The sequence below is a fragment of the Chiloscyllium punctatum genome, chromosome 18, assembly GCF_047496795.1.
Source record: "Chiloscyllium punctatum isolate Juve2018m chromosome 18, sChiPun1.3, whole genome shotgun sequence".
Lineage (NCBI taxonomy): Eukaryota > Metazoa > Chordata > Chondrichthyes > Orectolobiformes > Hemiscylliidae > Chiloscyllium > Chiloscyllium punctatum.
In genome coordinates, this window is record NC_092756.1 from 99,706,817 (window position 1) to 99,728,735 (window position 21,919).

General features: G+C 43.2%; 1 protein-coding gene across 1 annotated transcript in view; it reads left to right on the forward strand.

The window, feature by feature from the left end:
• LOC140489128 (uncharacterized) overlaps window positions 1-21,919 on the forward strand; it is a 161,049-nt gene that overhangs the window by 58,364 nt on the left and 80,766 nt on the right. The window contains exons 30-48 of the mRNA XM_072588362.1: window positions 361-396; window positions 860-916; window positions 3,864-3,899; window positions 4,047-4,082; window positions 4,931-4,987; window positions 6,285-6,320; window positions 6,457-6,492; window positions 6,829-6,885; window positions 9,862-9,897; window positions 10,361-10,417; window positions 13,354-13,389; window positions 13,537-13,572; window positions 14,421-14,477; window positions 15,776-15,811; window positions 15,948-15,983; window positions 16,320-16,376; window positions 19,353-19,388; window positions 19,852-19,908; window positions 21,386-21,421. Of these exons, the coding sequence (XP_072444463.1) occupies window positions 361-396; window positions 860-916; window positions 3,864-3,899; window positions 4,047-4,082; window positions 4,931-4,987; window positions 6,285-6,320; window positions 6,457-6,492; window positions 6,829-6,885; window positions 9,862-9,897; window positions 10,361-10,417; window positions 13,354-13,389; window positions 13,537-13,572; window positions 14,421-14,477; window positions 15,776-15,811; window positions 15,948-15,983; window positions 16,320-16,376; window positions 19,353-19,388; window positions 19,852-19,908; window positions 21,386-21,421 (831 nt within the window). The remainder of the gene's footprint in view (window positions 1-360; window positions 397-859; window positions 917-3,863; window positions 3,900-4,046; window positions 4,083-4,930; window positions 4,988-6,284; window positions 6,321-6,456; window positions 6,493-6,828; window positions 6,886-9,861; window positions 9,898-10,360; window positions 10,418-13,353; window positions 13,390-13,536; window positions 13,573-14,420; window positions 14,478-15,775; window positions 15,812-15,947; window positions 15,984-16,319; window positions 16,377-19,352; window positions 19,389-19,851; window positions 19,909-21,385; window positions 21,422-21,919) is intronic.

Sequence of the window (21,919 nt, forward strand, 5' to 3'; positions counted from 1 at the left end):
CAGTGATCCCTGAAAAATCACCAACAATGTAACTGATTGAAACAATTGGGAGCTGTTCCCTGCCCAAGTGCTGAGTGGGTGGGGAGAGGGTTTACAGTGGGAGAGAAATCATTGAAAACTATTTGGATATCAGAACGTGTGCTCTGGAAACTGAAGTCCTGTTCTCTCTGTTTCAAACTCAGCGGAGAATGAGAGTGCACCTGATACTGAAGGTATTTATCCCCAACTTTCAACAACATGTCACAGTTACAGATTTAAGTAGCTTTGAAACAGGAGGGACAGGTTTAAACTATTCTGACAATGGGACACAGAGGCTCTCCTGGGATTGGGGAACTGAAAATCTGTTATTTTCTATTCCAGATTCTGCACAAAGAACAAGTCACTCAGAGGCTCGAGGTATTGATATTTCTGTGTTAATCTGTCCCTATTTCAAACAATCACTGCTGAATAATCTATTAATGATTGTACTAATGATTCTGGGCAGCTGTTTGGATCCATTGGCTTTGGATGGAAAGCCAAAGCTCAGAGCCCGGAGTCAGTACTTGGCTCACTGTTCCTGTATCTGAAGAGCAAGGAGGTTAGAGAGTGCGGCTTCCTGGTAGAAAGTGAGGCTCTCCCTCATCCTGGAGACTCCAGGATTCAACCTGCAGTTTCCTGGTGAAATGAGCCAACCCCAATCCAACCCTGAGCTGGCCCTACGAATGATGGGAATGCAGCTGATGGTGAGCTGAGCCATTCAGTGGCTGCTGCAGGGTGTGAGTGTGAGCAAAAAGCAACGTGTGACAGGGACACACTTTACAATTGTGAACATTTCACACTCATTTTCCATTTGATCATCAAAAACCTGTTTCCATTTCAGATTCTAAAGAAAGCGGTGAAAGGAAAATCAAAGTGATCGCTTCAGGACGGGATGATGGTTTGTAGATCTCTCTGTGTGGGACATTATTGACTGCACTAATATATGGGAGCTGGGTCCATGAGGATTAACAAGCTCTTTACTGAAATGATTCAAATACACGTGGAGGCAGGGGACAAGGAGCAGGATGGAGAACAAGCTGGTTACAAAACAGCAAATAGAAAGTCCTGGAGAAACTCAGCAGGTCTGACAACAGTTATGGACAGAGAAATAGAATTGACGGAAATGGAGTTCTAGAGAACAGTCAGACTGGACTCAATGCTTTAACTCTGTTTCTCTCTCCACAGATACTGCCAGACCTGCTGTTTCTCTAATTTATTTTGGTTTTTATATGACATTTGTATTCAATTTCCTTCACAAAAAGCAGGGGCACTGTGTTGTCTTTTGTAATTACTTGCAATACTGGCACACCAACATTTTTTGATTTTTCCATGCAGATGCTCAGATCCTTCTGCAAATCCTCACCATTTACATAATGTGATTCTTTCATTTTTTTCTGCCAAAATGGACAATTTCAGGTTTTCCCAACTATACTCCATTTGCCAAGTCATTGCAAACTGATTAGCCTCCCTTTTTCCTGTTCTTCCTTTGTTATGTGCACTTCACAATTTCCTTTCCAATCCATTTTTAACTCATCAGTGAATTTCATCACCATCTCATCCCTCCCTCCAACCAAGTCCTTTCTATAAATTGCGATAAGATGAGGTCCCAGCACTGATCTCTATGGCACACCTCTCATCATTACATCATACCAACCAGAAATGATCCACCTACGATGACCCTATATGTTCTGTTCATTAGCCAACAACCTATCCATCCCAGTATGCTGCCTCCTATGTAGGATCATAGAATCACTCTAGTGCAGAAACAGGTCATTAGGTCCATCCGGTCTGCTCAAACTGTCCAAAGGGCATCCCAAATTAGCCTTGTATCTAGAGTTCTATGGCATGGATGTAATCCCTTTGGCCCAAACTGGTCCATGCTGATCAAAATGTCCATCCATGTTAGCCCAATTTCCCTGCACTTGGCCCATATCCTTCTAATCCTTTCCTATCCATGCATTTGTCCAAATGCCTTTTAAATGTTGTTAATTGTACCTGCCTCAACTACTTCTGCTGGCAACTCATTCTACGTGCATACTACCATCTGTGTGAAAAAGCAGCCCCTTTTATTCTTTCCCCTCTAACCTTAAACACATGCCCTCCAGTCTGCAATTCCCCAACCCTGAGAAAAAGACTAAGTGCATTCACCCTATCCATGCCTCTCATGAACTTATACACTTCTATATGGTCCCACCTCAGTCTCCTATGCTTTAAAGAAAAACGTCCTAGCTTTTCCAACCTCTCATTATAACTTAGACCATTGAGTCCAGGCAACACCCTTGTAAATTTCTTCTGCACTCTTTCCAGTTTAATAATATCCTTCCTATAACAAGGTGACTAAAACTGAAGGTATAACTTCAATACTGTATAACTGTATAACTGCAATATAACTTCCCAACCTCTATACTCGGTGCACTGACTGATGACAGCCCATTTGTCAAAAGACTTCTTCACTGCCCTGTTTACCTGGGACTCCACTTTCAGAGAATGGTGTACCTCAATTCCAAGGTCCCTCTGTTCCACTACACTCCTTAAGGCCCTACCATTCACCATGAAACTTCGACCTTGATTGGCCTTTGCAAAATACAAGACCTCACACTTATCGATATTAAACTCCATTTGCCATTTCTCAGCCCACTTCCCCAGCTGATCAAGGTTCTGATAATCTTCCTCACTGTCCATGATGCTGCCTATTTTAGCGTCATCAGCAAACTTACTAATCATGTCTTGTACATTCTCATCCTAATCAATGATATAGATTACAAACAGTAATGGGCCCAGCACCGACCGCTGAGACTCTCCATTAGTCACAGGCCTCCAGTCCGACAACCATCTTTCCATTATTACACTCCACTTCCTACCATCAAGCCAATTTTATATCCAATTTTCCAGGTTTTCCTGGATTCCATGTGATCTAGCCTCCAGAGCAGCCTACCATGTGGAACCTTATCAAAGGCCTTACTGAAATACATGTAGACTACATCTACCACCCTGCCCTCATCAACCTTCTTGGTCACTTCATCAAAGAACTCTGACAAGCTCTAATTGTCCTATCCTACACATCTTTGCACTGTGGGAGGGAATTGGAGTACCTAAGGAAGCCCATGCAGACAGTGGGGGGACGGCACAAACTCTATATAGTCGCCCCAGGGTGGAATGGAACCCGGGTTCCTGGTGCTCTGAGACAGCAGTGCTGATCACTGAGCCACAATGCTGCCCTCGTTATAAACGTATACTTTCCACAATGACCTTTGATGCTGCATCTTATCACCTGCCTCTAGAATCCCAGTGACAGCACATCCATCACCTCCCCATTATCCACAGTGCATACTACTGCCTCAATACATTTCAATTAATTTGTTATCATTACTTCCCTGTCTCAAGACTTTGTTGGCTCTCTCAAAAGCATTTAAGGGATGATTATTTCAATAGACAAAAATATGCATGGCAAAGGGGAAAGGGCAGGGGCAGGACTCAAAGCCATGCTGGTGTGCAGACACAATGGACTACATATCCTCCATGTACACAGTAACACTGCTGGCATTATTCTGACCTTCCCAAGTGTCCTGATTCACGTCCGAACAAATAATTTCAATAACATCCCTCTGACAGATGTTAAGATACTGTTCTCTAAGTTTCTTCTTTTAGTCTCCATTAATTTTGGAATAAAGTAGTTAAGATCATTGAGTAATGGTCTGATATTCAGCTTAAACTCATATCCAGAACTGTGCCATGCCCAAGTGCAGAGTGTGGGAGGTGTTTGCAATGGGAGGATGATGAGTGAAAACCATTCAGATATTGGAACATGTAGTCCAGAGACTGAAATCTTGTTCCCTCTGTTTCAGACTCAGCGGAGAATGAGACCGTCCCTGATACTGAAGGTATTTATCCCCATCTTTCAACAACACATCACAGTTACAGATTTAAATGTCATTAAAACAGGTGGGACAGGTTAAATCTATTCTGATATTGGGACACAGGCGCTCTCCTGGGATTGGGGAACTGAAAATCTCTTCTTTCTGTTCCAGATTCTGCACAACGAACAAGTCACTCAGAGGCTCAAGGTGTCAATATTTGTATTTTAATCTGTCTCTATTTCTAACAGTCACTGCTGCATAATCTATTAATTATTGTACTAATGATTCTGGGAAGTTGTTTGGATCCATTGGCCTTGGATGGGAAGTCAAAGTTCAGAGTCTAGACTCACTTTTGCCTAGTTGATTTTAATCTTACTGCGAATCCTTTTGCAAGGATGCCTACCTTGAAGAAGTTCCCCTCCGCTTGCTACAAGAATCTCAGTGAGTCTCCCTCTCACTGCAACCCCCAGGTCATCTCCTCTGCTCTAAAGCTCTTCAACCATGTCCTGAAACAAACTCGACCTATCACCTCCATCCCCACCTCCATCCACCTATTGTACTCTTGGCTACCTTCTCCCCAGCCCCACCCCACTTCCATTTATCTCTCCACCCCAGATGAAGGGCTTTTGCCCGAAATGTCAATTTTCCTGCTCCTCGGATGCTGCCTGACCTGCTGTGCTTTTCCAGCACTACTCTAATCTAGCCAAAGTTCAGAGCCTAGAGTCAGAGCATGGCTCACTGTCATTGTACCTGAAGAGCCAGGAGGCCAGAGAGTACAACTTCAGTACAATGTCAGCTCTGGGCAGGAAGTGAGAGTTTCCCTCACCTTGGAGACTCCAGGATTCAACCCATAGTTTCCTGGTGAAATGAGCTGACCCCAATCCAAACCTGAGCTGAATCTTCGAGCACTGGGAATGCAGCTAATGGTGAGCTGAGCCATTCAGTGGCTGCTGCAATATGTGAGTGTGAGCACAAAGCAATGTGTGACAGGGACACACTTTTCAATTGTGAACATTTCACGCTCACTTTCAATCAAACTCCCGTTTCCATTTCAGATTCCAAAGAAAGTAATGAAAGGAAAATCAAAGTGATCGTTTCAGGACGAGATGATGGTTTGTAGATCTCTGTGTGTGGGGCATTATTAACTGCGTTAATATATGGGAGCTGGGTCCATGAGGATTAACAAGCTCTTTATTGAAATGATTCAAATACATGTGGAGCCAGGAGACAAGGAGCAGGATGGAGAGCAAGCTTGTTACAAAACAGCAAACAGAGTAGGGGTTAAAGTGAGGTACTCAGACTGCAGGGAAATGTGGGAAGTGATGTTCCTTAGGGATCAGTGCTGGGATCACTGTTGGTCACTATTTACAGAAACAGCTTGAACTGGGGAATCAGAAATACAATTTCAGAGTTTGTTGGTGATGCCAAACTGCGGGTCTCAGTCGGTATTGATGAATCAATACTAGCCTTTTGATTTGTTATCAGATTAACATTATATTCTATCATGGAAACCCATTCAGGACTGAGATGATGAAGAATTTATTTACTCATAGACTTGTAAACCTGTGGAATTCTCAACCACAGAAAGCTGTTGAGGCAAGTTCTTAGGATATATTTAAGAGTGAGCTCGATATGGCCCTTGCAGCTGGAGAGATCTAGGGGTATGGAGAGAAAGCAAGATTGGGATACACCGAAACTGCATGATCATAGTGAACGGTGGTGCAGGTTTTAACAGCCAAATGACCTACTCCTGCTCCCACATTCCATGTTTCTATGTCTCTAATCAGAGCTACTTCAGTTTAGGAAACCTGGTAAGCACGGATTAGTTTGGCCGAACAGGCTGTTTCTGTTCGGTATGTGACTCTATCCAGAGAAATAGAAGCATTGGAGAGCACACAGTGTCCATTCCCCAGGGTAATCCTGGAAATGGGAGGTTAGAACAATCAGCATAGACTGAACAGGTTCAGGATTATTTCACTGGGAGACAGATGATTGAGGATGAGTCTCTGACACAGACCATTACAATGAAAACTCATGTTTGACCGGGTTCACAGAGAGAAACTCCTTCCCGTTCAGTGGGAGCCCAGATCTTGGGTATAACTGTTCGACAATTGCAGAAGAATCCAGTGGGGAATGGAGGGTGCTGACAGTAATGGAAGGGAATGTGAAGACTGTGAGGTAAAGAGATATGGGAGGATGCTCTTGTTGAGGATAAACACCAGCACACAGCAGTTCATTGTTTCCATGTTCTCAATGCTCTGTCATTCTGCTTCAACTCACACCAGGAACTGTCCCCTGTCCAAGTGCTGAGTGTGGGGGAGGGTTTACAGTGGGAGGGAGATCATTGAAAACCATTTGGATATTGGTTCATGTGGTCTTGAAACTGAAATCCTGTTCCCTCTCTTTCAGACTCAGCGGAGAATGAGAGTGCGCCTGATACTAAAGGTATTTATCCCCATCTTTCAACAACATGTCACCGTTACAGATTTAAATTTCATTAAAACAGGAGGGACAGGTTTAAACCTATTCTGATTACGGGACACAGAGGCTCTCCTGTGAAATTCTCTTCTTTCTGTTCTAGATTCTGCACAAAGAGCGAGTCACTCGGAGGCTCAAGGTATCAATATTTCTATTTTAATCTGTCCATGTTTCTAACAATCATTGCTGAGTAATCTATTGATAACTGTACTAATGGTTGGGAATCTGTTTGGATCCATTGGCCTTGGATTGAAGGTCAAAGCTCAGAGCCCAGAGTCAGTGCTCAGCTCACTGTTCCTGTATCTGAAGATCCAGGAGGCCACAGAGTATGGCTCGTGGTGAGCTGAGTCATTCAGTGGCTGCTGCAATGTATTAGTGTGAGCAAAAATCAACGTGTGACAGGGACACACTTTTCAATTGTGAACATTTCACACTCATTTTCCATTTGATCATCAAAAATCCGTTTCCATTTCAGATTCTAAAGAAAGCAAAGAAAGGAAAATCAAAGTGATCACTTCAGGACGAGATGATGGTTTGTAGATCTCTGTGTGGGGCATTATTGACTGTGCTGGTATATGGGAGCTGGGTCCATGAGGATTAACAAGCTTTGTATTGACATGTTTCAAATACACGTGGAGGCAGGGGACAAGGAGCAGGATGGAGAGCAAGCTGGTTATAAAACAGCAAACACAGTGTAGGGGTTGAAGCAGTTACTCAGACTGGGGGGACTGTGGGAAGTGGTGTTCCTCAGTGATCAGTGCTGGGATCACCGTTGGTCACTGTTTACAGAAACAACTTGACTCAGGAATCAGAAACAAAATTACAAATCCTGTATGTGACATCAAAACTGGTGTTTTGGCAGTATTGAGGAGATGATCATGAACTTTGTTCTTGGACAGATTACTTAAATACCTTTCAAATTGCATTGCTTCACAGGCATCTATTTGGGCTGCATGGTTGATTTTCTGAAAGTTTGGTCAGGGTCACATTCAGAGTTCACCTGGGGAAAAGGAGCAAATTTCCCACTCAGCTTCCTAATCTGTGGATTCGGGATATTGGTTGACAAGATTATGCAGGAATATTTCCAATCTACATGCTGTCTCAACAGCAGCCCAGAACTATCTCCCAGAAAACATCATTCAAAAATAACTGGAAAAGCTCAGTAGGTCTGGCAGTGTCTGTGAAGCAAAATCAGAGTTAACGTTTCAGGTCTGGTGACCCCTTCTCAGAACAGATGTTTTGTTCTGAAACAATTATAGTTGTACTTTCACACTGATTGACTGATCATCTCTTCCCGAGACCTCAGTTATCATTCAAAATGTGCCATCTGCTTGAACATCGCGTCTCTTTCGGACTTGCCAGAATCAATTCCCAGATACTGACCCTGTTAATAGCCAGCCTCTTCTGTCTGTTTAAACACAATGCTATTCCGAGGATCACTGTGTCTGTTGGAATGCCTTTAATCAAGAATCATCCTGCAATTAACCTCCAGGTCTGGCCTCACAAACAAACAAGGCTTGTTTGTTCTGTTCCTTTCTTTCTCCCATAGGCTGTTCCAAATCCCATCAATCAATTCCAGTCCATAATTCAAAATTGATAAAAGGATAAAATTAATGAAAAGTTGGTGAGGGTCCAAACACAGCTCATTGCTATTTCAGGATAATGAGAGTGAGAGTGAGGGTGAGACTTCAGTTGTAAGAACATGGATGACACAGATTCCTTTGAAACTCTGAATCGAAATTGTGAGGAGGAACATGGAAATCTAGGGTTCCAGACACATTAATCCAATGAACCTAGTGAGACAAGTTAATAAAGGGCCGTTCCTGTGCTGTGCTGAGAGTTGTTTTGTTCTTTTTCCATCAAGCACAGAGCCAGATTCCTCAACCGTTCCTCATATGAGAAGCCCTTCATCCATGGGACCATTGTTGTAAATCTCTTCTGGATTCCCTCCTTTACCAGCACATCCTTCCTTAAATACAGGGCCCAAAACAGCTCACAATATTTTAAATGTGGTCTGACCACAGCCTAAAACAGCCTCAGAAATAAATCTCTGCTGTTCTATTCTAGCTGTCTTTAATTGAATGCTGACAGTACATTTACCTTCCTAACTGCCAACTGAACCGGCATGTTAACCTTAGGAGAATTCTGAACTCGGACACCCAACTTCCTTTGTGCTTCGGATTTCCAAACCCTTTCCCCATTTAGAAAATAGTCTACACCTCTATTCTTCCAATCAAAGAGAATAACCTCATGCTCCCCCACATTGTATTCCATCTGCCAATCTTTTGCCCACTCTCCTAGCCTGTCCAAGTCCATCTGCAGTGTCCCCAGTTCCTGAATACTACCTGTCCCTCCACCTATCTTGGTGTGATCTGAAAACATAGCAACATTGCCCTCAGTTCCTTTGTCCGGAGCGTTAATGTATAACAGAGAAACATAGGAACATAGAAGATAGGAGCAGGAGAAGGCCTTTCAGCCCTTCAAGCCTGCTCTGTCATTCATCACGACTATGGCTGATCGTCCAACTCAATAGCCTAATCCTGCTTTCTCCCATGAACTTTGATCCCATTTGCCCCAAGTCATATATTTAGCTGTTTCTTGAATGCATTCAATATTTTGGCATCAATTACTTCCTGTGGTAATGTATGAATAGTTGTGGTCCCAACACCGATCCCTGCGGAACTCCAGTAGTCATTGGCTGCTGTCCTGAAAAAGACCTCTTTGTCCCTGCTGTCTGCCTTCTGCCAGTCAGCCAATCCTCTATCCATGCCAGTATCTTGCCCCTAACAACACAGGCTTTTATCTTATTTAGCAGCGTCCTGTGCAGTACCTAGTTAAAGGCCTTCTGGAAATCAAAGTACATCACGTCCACTGACTCTCCTTTTTTCTAACTTGCTCATTATCTCCTCAAAGATTTTTAACACATATACCAGTCATCACCTCCCCTTGATGAAGCCATGCTGACACAGCCCAATTTTATCATGCAGTTCCAGATGCTTTGCAAACTAATCCTTAATAATGGAGCGAAAAACCTTACCAATGGTCATTAGATTAACCAGCCTATAGTTTGTCATCTTCTGCCTCTCTTGCTTCTAAAACAGCGAGGTTACATTTGCCATTTTCCAATCCTCTGGACTCTCCCTGACTCCAGTGATCCCTGAAAAATCACCAACAATGTAACTGATTGAAACAATTGGGAGCTGTTCCCTGCCCAAGTGCTGAGTGGGTGGGGAGAGGGTTTACAGTGGGAGAGAAATCATTGAAAACTATTTGGATATCAGAACGTGTGCTCTGGAAACTGAAGTCCTGTTCTCTCTGTTTCAGACTCAGCGGAGAATGAGAGTGCACCTGATACTGAAGGTATTTATCCCCAACTTTCAACAACATGTCACAGTTACAGATTTAAGTAGCTTTGAAACAGGAGGGACAGGTTTAAACTATTCTGACAATGGGACACAGAGGCTCTCCTGGGATTGGGGAACTGAAAATCCGTTTTTTTCTATTCCAGATTCTGCACAAAGAACAAGTCACTCAGAGGCTCGAGGTATTGATATTTCTGTGTTAATCTGTCCCTATTTCAAACAATCACTGCTGAATAATCTATTAATGATTGTACTAATGATTCTGGGCAGCTGTTTGGATCCATTGGCTTTGGATGGAAAGCCAAAGCTCAGAGCCCGGAGTCAGTACTTGGCTCACTGTTCCTGTATCTGAAGAGCAAGGAGGTTAGAGAGTGCGGCTTCCTGGTAGAAAGTGAGGCTCTCCCTCATCCTGGAGACTCCAGGATTCAACCCACAGTCTCCTGGTGAAATGAGCCGACCCTAATCCAAACCTGAGCTGGCCTTTTGAGTGATGGGAATGCAGCTCATGGTGAGCTGAGCCATTCAGTGGCTGCTGCAGTGTGTGAGTGTGAGCAAAAAGCAACGTGTGACAGTGACACACTTTTCAATTGTGAACATTTCACACTCATTTTCCATTTGATCATCAAAACTCTGTTTCCGTTTCAGATTCCAAGGAAAGCAGTGAAAGGAAAATCAAAGTGATCGCTTCAGGACGAGATGATGGTTTGTAGATCTCTGTGTGTGGGACATTATTGACTGGGCTAATATATGGGAGCTGGGTCCATGAGGATTAACAAGCTCTTTATTGAAATGATTCAAATACACGTGGAGGCAGGGGACAAGGAGCAGGATGGAGAACAAGCTGGTTACAAAACAGCAAATAGAAAGTCCTGGAGAAACTCAGCAGGTCTGACAACAGTTATGGACAGAGAAATAGAATTGACGGAAATGGAGTTCTAGAGAACAGTCAGACTGGACTCAATGCTTTAACTCTGTTTCTCTCTCCACAGATACTGCCAGACCTGCTGTTTCTCTAATTTATTTTGGTTTTTATATGACATTTGTATTCAATTTCCTTCACAAAAAGCAGGGGCACTGTGTTGTCTTTTGTAATTACTTGCAATACTGGCACACCAACATTTTTTGATTTTTCCATGCAGATGCTCAGATCCTTCTGCAAATCCTCACCATTTACATAATGTGATTCTTTCATTTTTTTCTGCCAAAATGGACAATTTCAGGTTTTCCCAACTATACTCCATTTGCCAAGTCATTGCAAACTGATTAGCCTCCCTTTTTCCTGTTCTTCCTTTGTTATGTGCACTTCACAATTTCCTTTCCAATCCATTTTTAACTCATCAGTGAATTTCATCACCATCTCATCCCTCCCTCCAACCAAGTCCTTTCTATAAATTGCGATAAGATGAGGTCCCAGCACTGATCTCTATGGCACACCTCTCATCATTACATCATACCAACCAGAAATGATCCACCTACGATGACCCTATATGTTCTGTTCATTAGCCAACAACCTATCCATCCAGTATGCTGCCTCCTATGTAGGATCATAGAATCACTCTAGTGCAGAAACAGGTCATTAGGTCCTCCGGTCTGCTCAACTGTCCAAAGGGCATCCCAATTAGCCTGTATCTAGAGTTCTATGCATGGATGTAATCCTTTGCCCAAACTGGTCCATGCTGATCAAAATGTCCATCCATGTTAGCCCAATTTCCCTGCACTTGGGCCAAATCCTTCTAATACCTTTCCTATCATGCATTTGTCCAAATGCCTTTTAAATGTTGTTAATTGTACCTGCCTCAACTACTTCTGCTGCAACTCATTCTACGGGCATACTACCATCTGTGTGAAAAAGCAGCCCCTTTTATTCTTTCCCCTCTAACCTTAAACACATGCCCTCCAGTCTGCAATTCCAACCCTGAGAAAAAGACTAAGTGCATTCACCCTATCCATGCCTCTCATGAACTTATACACTTCTATATGGTCCCACCTCAGTCTCCTATGCTTAAAAGAAAAACGTCCCTAGCTTTTCCAACCTCTCATTATACTTAGACCATTGAGTCCAGGCAACACCCTTGTAAATTTCTTCTGCACTCTTTCCAGTTTAATAATATCCTTCCTATAACAAGGTGACTAAAACTGAAGGTATAACTTCAATACTGTATAACTGTATAACTGCAATATAACTTCCCAACCTCTATACTCGGTGCACTGACTGATGACAGCCCATTTGTCAAAAGACTTCTTCACTGCCCTGTTTACCTGGGACTCCACTTTCAGAGAATGGTGTACCTCAATTCCAAGGTCCCTCTGTTCCACTACACTCCTTAAGGCCCTACCATTCACCATGAAACTTCGACCTTGATTGGCCTTTGCAAAATACAAGACCTCACACTTATCGATATTAAACTCCATTTGCCATTTCTCAGCCCACTTCCCCAGCTGATCAAGGTTCTGATAATCTTCCTCACTGTCCATGATGCTGCCTATTTTAGCGTCATCAGCAAACTTACTAATCATGTCTTGTACATTCTCATCCTAATCAATGATATAGATTACAAACAGTAATGGGCCCAGCACCGACCGCTGAGACTCTCCATTAGTCACAGGCCTCCAGTCCGACAACCATCTTTCCATTATTACACTCCACTTCCTACCATCAAGCCAATTTTATATCCAATTTTCCAGGTTTTCCTGGATTCCATGTGATCTAGCCTCCAGAGCAGCCTACCATGTGGAACCTTATCAAAGGCCTTACTGAAATACATGTAGACTACATCTACCACCCTGCCCTCATCAACCTTCTTGGTCACTTCATCAAAGAACTCTGACAAGCTCTAATTGTCCTATCCTACACATCTTTGCACTGTGGGAGGGAATTGGAGTACCTAAGGAAGCCCATGCAGACAGTGGGGGGACGGCACAAACTCTATATAGTCGCCCCAGGGTGGAATGGAACCCGGGTTCCTGGTGCTCTGAGACAGCAGTGCTGATCACTGAGCCACAATGCTGCCCTCGTTATAAACGTATACTTTCCACAATGACCTTTGATGCTGCATCTTATCACCTGCCTCTAGAATCCCAGTGACAGCACATCCATCACCTCCCCATTATCCACAGTGCATACTACTGCCTCAATACATTTCAATTAATTTGTTATCATTACTTCCCTGTCTCAAGACTTTGTTGGCTCTCTCAAAAGCATTTAAGGGATGATTATTTCAATAGACAAAAATATGCATGGCAAAGGGGAAAGGGCAGGGGCAGGACTCAAAGCCATGCTGGTGTGCAGACACAATGGACTACATATCCTCCATGTACACAGTAACACTGCTGGCATTATTCTGACCTTCCCAAGTGTCCTGATTCACGTCCGAACAAATAATTTCAATAACATCCCTCTGACAGATGTTAAGATACTGTTCTCTAAGTTTCTTCTTTTAGTCTCCATTAATTTTGGAATAAAGTAGTTAAGATCATTGAGTAATGGTCTGATATTCAGCTTAAACTCATATCCAGAACTGTGCCATGCCCAAGTGCAGAGTGTGGGAGGTGTTTGCAATGGGAGGATGATGAGTGAAAACCATTCAGATATTGGAACATGTAGTCCAGAGACTGAAATCTTGTTCCCTCTGTTTCAGACTCAGCGGAGAATGAGACCGTCCCTGATACTGAAGGTATTTATCCCCATCTTTCAACAACACATCACAGTTACAGATTTAAATGTCATTAAAACAGGTGGGACAGGTTAAATCTATTCTGATATTGGGACACAGGCGCTCTCCTGGGATTGGGGAACTGAAAATCTCTTCTTTCTGTTCCAGATTCTGCACAACGAACAAGTCACTCAGAGGCTCAAGGTGTCAATATTTGTATTTTAATCTGTCTCTATTTCTAACAGTCACTGCTGCATAATCTATTAATTATTGTACTAATGATTCTGGGAAGTTGTTTGGATCCATTGGCCTTGGATGGGAAGTCAAAGTTCAGAGTCTAGACTCACTTTTGCCTAGTTGATTTTAATCTTACTGCGAATCCTTTTGCAAGGATGCCTACCTTGAAGAAGTTCCCCTCCGCTTGCTACAAGAATCTCAGTGAGTCTCCCTCTCACTGCAACCCCCAGGTCATCTCCTCTGCTCTAAAGCTCTTCAACCATGTCCTGAAACAAACTCGACCTATCACCTCCATCCCCACCTCCATCCACCTATTGTACTCTTGGCTACCTTCTCCCCAGCCCCACCCCACTTCCATTTATCTCTCCACCCCAGATGAAGGGCTTTTGCCCGAAATGTCAATTTTCCTGCTCCTCGGATGCTGCCTGACCTGCTGTGCTTTTCCAGCACTACTCTAATCTAGCCAAAGTTCAGAGCCTAGAGTCAGAGCATGGCTCACTGTCATTGTACCTGAAGAGCCAGGAGGCCAGAGAGTACAACTTCAGTACAATGTCAGCTCTGGGCAGGAAGTGAGAGTTTCCCTCACCTTGGAGACTCCAGGATTCAACCCATAGTTTCCTGGTGAAATGAGCTGACCCCAATCCAAACCTGAGCTGAATCTTCGAGCACTGGGAATGCAGCTAATGGTGAGCTGAGCCATTCAGTGGCTGCTGCAATATGTGAGTGTGAGCACAAAGCAATGTGTGACAGGGACACACTTTTCAATTGTGAACATTTCACGCTCACTTTCAATCAAACTCCCGTTTCCATTTCAGATTCCAAAGAAAGTAATGAAAGGAAAATCAAAGTGATCGTTTCAGGACGAGATGATGGTTTGTAGATCTCTGTGTGTGGGGCATTATTAACTGCGTTAATATATGGGAGCTGGGTCCATGAGGATTAACAAGCTCTTTATTGAAATGATTCAAATACATGTGGAGCCAGGAGACAAGGAGCAGGATGGAGAGCAAGCTTGTTACAAAACAGCAAACAGAGTAGGGGTTAAAGTGAGGTACTCAGACTGCAGGGAAATGTGGGAAGTGATGTTCCTTAGGGATCAGTGCTGGGATCACTGTTGGTCACTATTTACAGAAACAGCTTGAACTGGGGAATCAGAAATACAATTTCAGAGTTTGTTGGTGATGCCAAACTGCGGGTCTCAGTCGGTATTGATGAATCAATACTAGCCTTTTGATTTGTTATCAGATTAACATTATATTCTATCATGGAAACCCATTCAGGACTGAGATGATGAAGAATTTATTTACTCATAGACTTGTAAACCTGTGGAATTCTCAACCACAGAAAGCTGTTGAGGCAAGTTCTTAGGATATATTTAAGAGTGAGCTCGATATGGCCCTTGCAGCTGGAGAGATCTAGGGGTATGGAGAGAAAGCAAGATTGGGATACACCGAAACTGCATGATCATAGTGAACGGTGGTGCAGGTTTTAACAGCCAAATGACCTACTCCTGCTCCCACATTCCATGTTTCTATGTCTCTAATCAGAGCTACTTCAGTTTAGGAAACCTGGTAAGCACGGATTAGTTTGGCCGAACAGGCTGTTTCTGTTCGGTATGTGACTCTATCCAGAGAAATAGAAGCATTGGAGAGCACACAGTGTCCATTCCCCAGGGTAATCCTGGAAATGGGAGGTTAGAACAATCAGCATAGACTGAACAGGTTCAGGATTATTTCACTGGGAGACAGATGATTGAGGATGAGTCTCTGACACAGACCATTACAATGAAAACTCATGTTTGACCGGGTTCACAGAGAGAAACTCCTTCCCGTTCAGTGGGAGCCCAGATCTTGGGTATAACTGTTCGACAATTGCAGAAGAATCCAGTGGGGAATGGAGGGTGCTGACAGTAATGGAAGGGAATGTGAAGACTGTGAGGTAAAGAGATATGGGAGGATGCTCTTGTTGAGGATAAACACCAGCACACAGCAGTTCATTGTTTCCATGTTCTCAATGCTCTGTCATTCTGCTTCAACTCACACCAGGAACTGTCCCCTGTCCAAGTGCTGAGTGTGGGGGGAGGGTTTACAGTGGGAGGGAGATCATTGAAAACCATTTGGATATTGGTTCATGTGGTCTTGAAACTGAAATCCTGTTCCCTCTCTTTCAGACTCAGCGGAGAATGAGAGTGCGCCTGATACTAAAGGTATTTATCCCCATCTTTCAACAACATGTCACCGTTACAGATTTAAATTTCATTAAAACAGGAGGGACAGGTTTAAACCTATTCTGATTACGGGACACAGAGGCTCTCCTGTGAAATTCTCTTCTTTCTGTTCTAGATTCTGCACAAAGAGCGAGTCACTCGGAGGCTCAAGGTATCAATATTTCTATTTTAATCTGTCCATGTTTCTAACAATCATTGCTGAGTAATCTATTGATAACTGTACTAATGGTTGGGAATCTGTTTGGATCCATTGGCCTTGGATTGAAGGTCAAAGCTCAGAGCCCAGAGTCAGTGCTCAGCTCACTGTTCCTGTATCTGAAGATCCAGGAGGCCACAGAGTATGGCTCGTGGTGAGCTGAGTCATTCAGTGGCTGCTGCAATGTATTAGTGTGAGCAAAAATCAACGTGTGACAGGGACACACTTTTCAATTGTGAACATTTCACACTCATTTTCCATTTGATCATCAAAAATCCGTTTCCATTTCAGATTCTAAAGAAAGCAAAGAAAGGAAAATCAAAGTGATCACTTCAGGACGAGATGATGGTTTGTAGATCTCTGTGTGGGGCATTATTGACTGTGCTGGTATATGGGAGCTGGGTCCATGAGGATTAACAAGCTTTGTATTGACATGTTTCAAATACACGTGGAGGCAGGGGACAAGGAGCAGGATGGAGAGCAAGCTGGTTATAAAACAGCAAACACAGTGTAGGGGTTGAAGCAGTTACTCAGACTGGGGGGACTGTGGGAAGTGGTGTTCCTCAGTGATCAGTGCTGGGATCACCGTTGGTCACTGTTTACAGAAACAACTTGACTCAGGAATCAGAAACAAAATTACAAATCCTGTATGTGACATCAAAACTGGTGTTTTGGCAGTATTGAGGAGATGATCATGAACTTTGTTCTTGGACAGATTACTTAAATACCTTTCAAATTGCATTGCTTCACAGGCATCTATTTGGGCTGCATGGTTGATTTTCTGAAAGTTTGGTCAGGGTCACATTCAGAGTTCACCTGGGGAAAAGGAGCAAATTTCCCACTCAGCTTCCTAATCTGTGGATTCGGGATATTGGTTGACAAGATTATGCAGGAATATTTCCAATCTACATGCTGTCTCAACAGCAGCCCAGAACTATCTCCCAGAAAACATCATTCAAAAATAACTGGAAAAGCTCAGTAGGTCTGGCAGTGTCTGTGAAGCAAAATCAGAGTTAACGTTTCAGGTCTGGTGACCCCTTCTCAGAACAGATGTTTTGTTCTGAAACAATTATAGTTGTACTTTCACACTGATTGACTGATCATCTCTTCCCGAGACCTCAGTTATCATTCAAAATGTGCCATCTGCTTGAACATCGCGTCTCTTTCGGACTTGCCAGAATCAATTCCCAGATACTGACCCTGTTAATAGCCAGCCTCTTCTGTCTGTTTAAACACAATGCTATTCCGAGGATCACTGTGTCTGTTGGAATGCCTTTAATCAAGAATCATCCTGCAATTAACCTCCAGGTCTGGCCTCACAAACAAACAAGGCTTGTTTGTTCTGTTCCTTTCTTTCTCCCATAGGCTGTTCCAAATCCCATCAATCAATTCCAGTCCATAATTCAAAATTGATAAAAGGATAAAATTAATGAAAAGTTGGTGAGGGTCCAAACACAGCTCATTGCTATTTCAGGATAATGAGAGTGAGAGTGAGGGTGAGACTTCAGTTGTAAGAACATGGATGACACAGATTCCTTTGAAACTCTGAATCGAAATTGTGAGGAGGAACATGGAAATCTAGGGTTCCAGACACATTAATCCAATGAACCTAGTGAGACAAGTTAATAAAGGGCCGTTCCTGTGCTGTGCTGAGAGTTGTTTTGTTCTTTTTCCATCAAGCACAGAGCCAGATTCCTCAACCGTTCCTCATATGAGAAGCCCTTCATCCATGGGACCATTGTTGTAAATCTCTTCTGGATTCCCTCCTTTACCAGCACATCCTTCCTTAAATACAGGGCCCAAAACAGCTCACAATATTTTAAATGTGGTCTGACCACAGCCTAAAACAGCCTCAGAAATAAATCTCTGCTGTTCTATTCTAGCTGTCTTTAATTGAATGCTGACAGTACATTTACCTTCCTAACTGCCAACTGAACCGGCATGTTAACCTTAGGAGAATTCTGAACTCGGACACCCAACTTCCTTTGTGCTTCGGATTTCCAAACCCTTTCCCCATTTAGAAAATAGTCTACACCTCTATTCTTCCAATCAAAGAGAATAACCTCATGCTCCCCCACATTGTATTCCATCTGCCAATCTTTTGCCCACTCTCCTAGCCTGTCCAAGTCCATCTGCAGTGTCCCCAGTTCCTGAATACTACCTGTCCCTCCACCTATCTTGGTGTGATCTGAAAACATAGCAACATTGCCCTCAGTTCCTTTGTCCGGAGCGTTAATGTATAACAGAGAAACATAGGAACATAGAAGATAGGAGCAGGAGAAGGCCTTTCAGCCCTTCAAGCCTGCTCTGTCATTCATCACGACTATGGCTGATCGTCCAACTCAATAGCCTAATCCTGCTTTCTCCCATGAACTTTGATCCCATTTGCCCCAAGTCATATATTTAGCTGTTTCTTGAATGCATTCAATATTTTGGCATCAATTACTTCCTGTGGTAATGTATGAATAGTTGTGGTCCCAACACCGATCCCTGCGGAACTCCAGTAGTCATTGGCTGCTGTCCTGAAAAAGACCTCTTTGTCCCTGCTGTCTGCCTTCTGCCAGTCAGCCAATCCTCTATCCATGCCAGTATCTTGCCCCTAACAACACAGGCTTTTATCTTATTTAGCAGCGTCCTGTGCAGTACCTAGTTAAAGGCCTTCTGGAAATCAAAGTACATCACGTCCACTGACTCTCCTTTTTTCTAACTTGCTCATTATCTCCTCAAAGATTTTTAACACATATACCAGTCATCACCTCCCCTTGATGAAGCCATGCTGACACAGCCCAATTTTATCATGCAGTTCCAGATGCTTTGCAAACTAATCCTTAATAATGGAGCGAAAAACCTTACCAATGGTCATTAGATTAACCAGCCTATAGTTTGTCATCTTCTGCCTCTCTTGCTTCTAAAACAGCGAGGTTACATTTGCCATTTTCCAATCCTCTGGACTCTCCCTGACTCCAGTGATCCCTGAAAAATCACCAACAATGTAACTGATTGAAACAATTGGGAGCTGTTCCCTGCCCAAGTGCTGAGTGGGTGGGGAGAGGGTTTACAGTGGGAGAGAAATCATTGAAAACTATTTGGATATCAGAACGTGTGCTCTGGAAACTGAAGTCCTGTTCTCTCTGTTTCAGACTCAGCGGAGAATGAGAGTGCACCTGATACTGAAGGTATTTATCCCCAACTTTCAACAACATGTCACAGTTACAGATTTAAGTAGCTTTGAAACAGGAGGGACAGGTTTAAACTATTCTGACAATGGGACACAGAGGCTCTCCTGGGATTGGGGAACTGAAAATCCGTTTTTTTCTATTCCAGATTCTGCACAAAGAACAAGTCACTCAGAGGCTCGAGGTATTGATATTTCTGTGTTAATCTGTCCCTATTTCAAACAATCACTGCTGAATAATCTATTAATGATTGTACTAATGATTCTGGGCAGCTGTTTGGATCCATTGGCTTTGGATGGAAAGCCAAAGCTCAGAGCCCGGAGTCAGTACTTGGCTCACTGTTCCTGTATCTGAAGAGCAAGGAGGTTAGAGAGTGCGGCTTCCTGGTAGAAAGTGAGGCTCTCCCTCATCCTGGAGACTCCAGGATTCAACCCACAGTCTCCTGGTGAAATGAGCCGACCCTAATCCAAACCTGAGCTGGCCTTTTGAGTGATGGGAATGCAGCTCATGGTGAGCTGAGCCATTCAGTGGCTGCTGCAGTGTGTGAGTGTGAGCAAAAAGCAACGTGTGACAGTGACACACTTTTCAATTGTGAACATTTCACACTCATTTTCCATTTGATCATCAAAACTCTGTTTCCGTTTCAGATTCCAAGGAAAGCAGTGAAAGGAAAATCAAAGTGATCGCTTCAGGACGAGATGATGGTTTGTAGATCTCTGTGTGTGGGACATTATTGACTGGGCTAATATATGGGAGCTGGGTCCATGAGGATTAACAAGCTCTTTATTGAAATGATTCAAATATACGTGGAGGCAGGGGACCAAGCTGGTTACAAAACAGCAAATAGAAACTCCTGGAGAATCTCAGTAGGTCTGACAACAGTTATGGACAGAGAAATAGAATTGAGGGAAATGGAGTTCTGGAGAACAGTCAGACTGGACTCAATACTTTAACTCTGTTTTTCTCTCTCCACAGATACTGCCAGACCTGCTGAGTTTCTCCAATATATTTTGGATTTTATCCTGACATTTGTGTTTCATTTCTCTCACAATAGATGACAACATTCTGTTCTCTTTCCTAATTACTTGCGGTACTGCCACACCAACATTTTTGATTTATCCACACGGACACTCAGATCCCTCTGCATCTCAGAGCTCTGCAATCTCTCAGCATCTACATCATGTCCTTCTTTCATATTTTTTTTGATCAAAAAAGATGATTTCTTGTTTTCTCGGACATACTCCATTTGCCTTATCTTTATGCACTCATTAATCTCCTGTTATCCCTTTTCTCCTTTGTTATGTCTGCTTCCCAACTTTCCTTCCCATTTTTAACTCATCAGCAAATTTAGTCACCGTACTTTTGGTCCCTTCCTCCACGTCCTTTATATAAATTATAAAAAGTTGAGGTTCTAGCACTGATCCCTGTGGCACACCCCATTCATCATTATATCTCACTAACCAGAAATGACCCATTTATGATGACCCTCTATTCCCTGTTTGTTAGCCAATCATCTACCCATCCCAGCATATTACCTCTTCCTTAATGAAATTTTATTTTCCACAATGACCTGTGATGTTGCATCTTATCACATGTCTCTGGAATCCCAGTAAGAGCACATCCAGCACTTCCCCATCATCCATTGCTCATGACACTTCCTCAATTTACTCCAATTAATTTGTTAAACATGATTTCCTTGTCCCAAGACTTTGTTGACTCTCCCTAAAGCATTCTAAAGATCACTATTTCAACAGAACAAGATCTGAAGGGCATTCAGAAAAGGCAAAGAATGGCACAAAGTCATAATCATCATTCAAAGAGCCACTGCAGACCCAAAATACTGAGTGGCCTTGCTGAGGTTGATCCACTGCTGTTATGATCTTGAACCTTTACAAGTGTTATGCTGTAACATCCAAAAGAGTTGCTCCTAACCCCTTCTCTGTGACAGATGTTAACCCAGTGGTCCATAATATCCAGCTTTTAAAATTATTCTCTTTTGAATTGAAGAGTTAGACTCAAGAAGTAATATTCTGCAATTCCCCTCAAACCTAAATCCAGAGCTGTCCCCTGCCCAAATACTGAATCTTGGAGCTGTTTGCAGTGGGAGGGGTATCTTTGAAATCCATGCAGATATTGGAATCTGTGCTCTGGAAACTGAAATCCTGTTCCCCTCTGTTTCAGATTCAGCGGAAAATGAGAGTGCGCCTGATACTGAAGGTAATTACACCCATCTTTCAACAGCACGTCACAGTTATAGATTTAAATATCATTACAACAAGAGGGACAGGTTTAAACCTATTCTGATAATGTGCCACACAGAGGCTGTCTTGGGATTGGGGAACTGAAATTCTCTTCATTCTATCCCTGATCCTCCGAGAAGGAGTGTCACTCTGCAGAGACCTCAGGTACCTCACAGAGATTTCAGTATCACATCATCCTGAGTCAGGAATGGGGTTCGTGTCGGCTGCTACTTGATTCCAATCCAATCCCAGTGCAGACCCGCACGGCCCCTCCAGATCCAGTCCAGGTTCTGGATTGAGATCCTGGATTATTTGAAACCTGAGGCAATGTCTCAGGAACAAAGTCCAAACCAAACCGGTCCCATCACCCAGGAGAGGTCAGCATGGGGTCAGTGTGGGACATACACAATCCCTCACTCCCTGCCCCTTTTCCCCCAATTACTGTGAAATCAATGATGTCATCAGTTCTCAAATC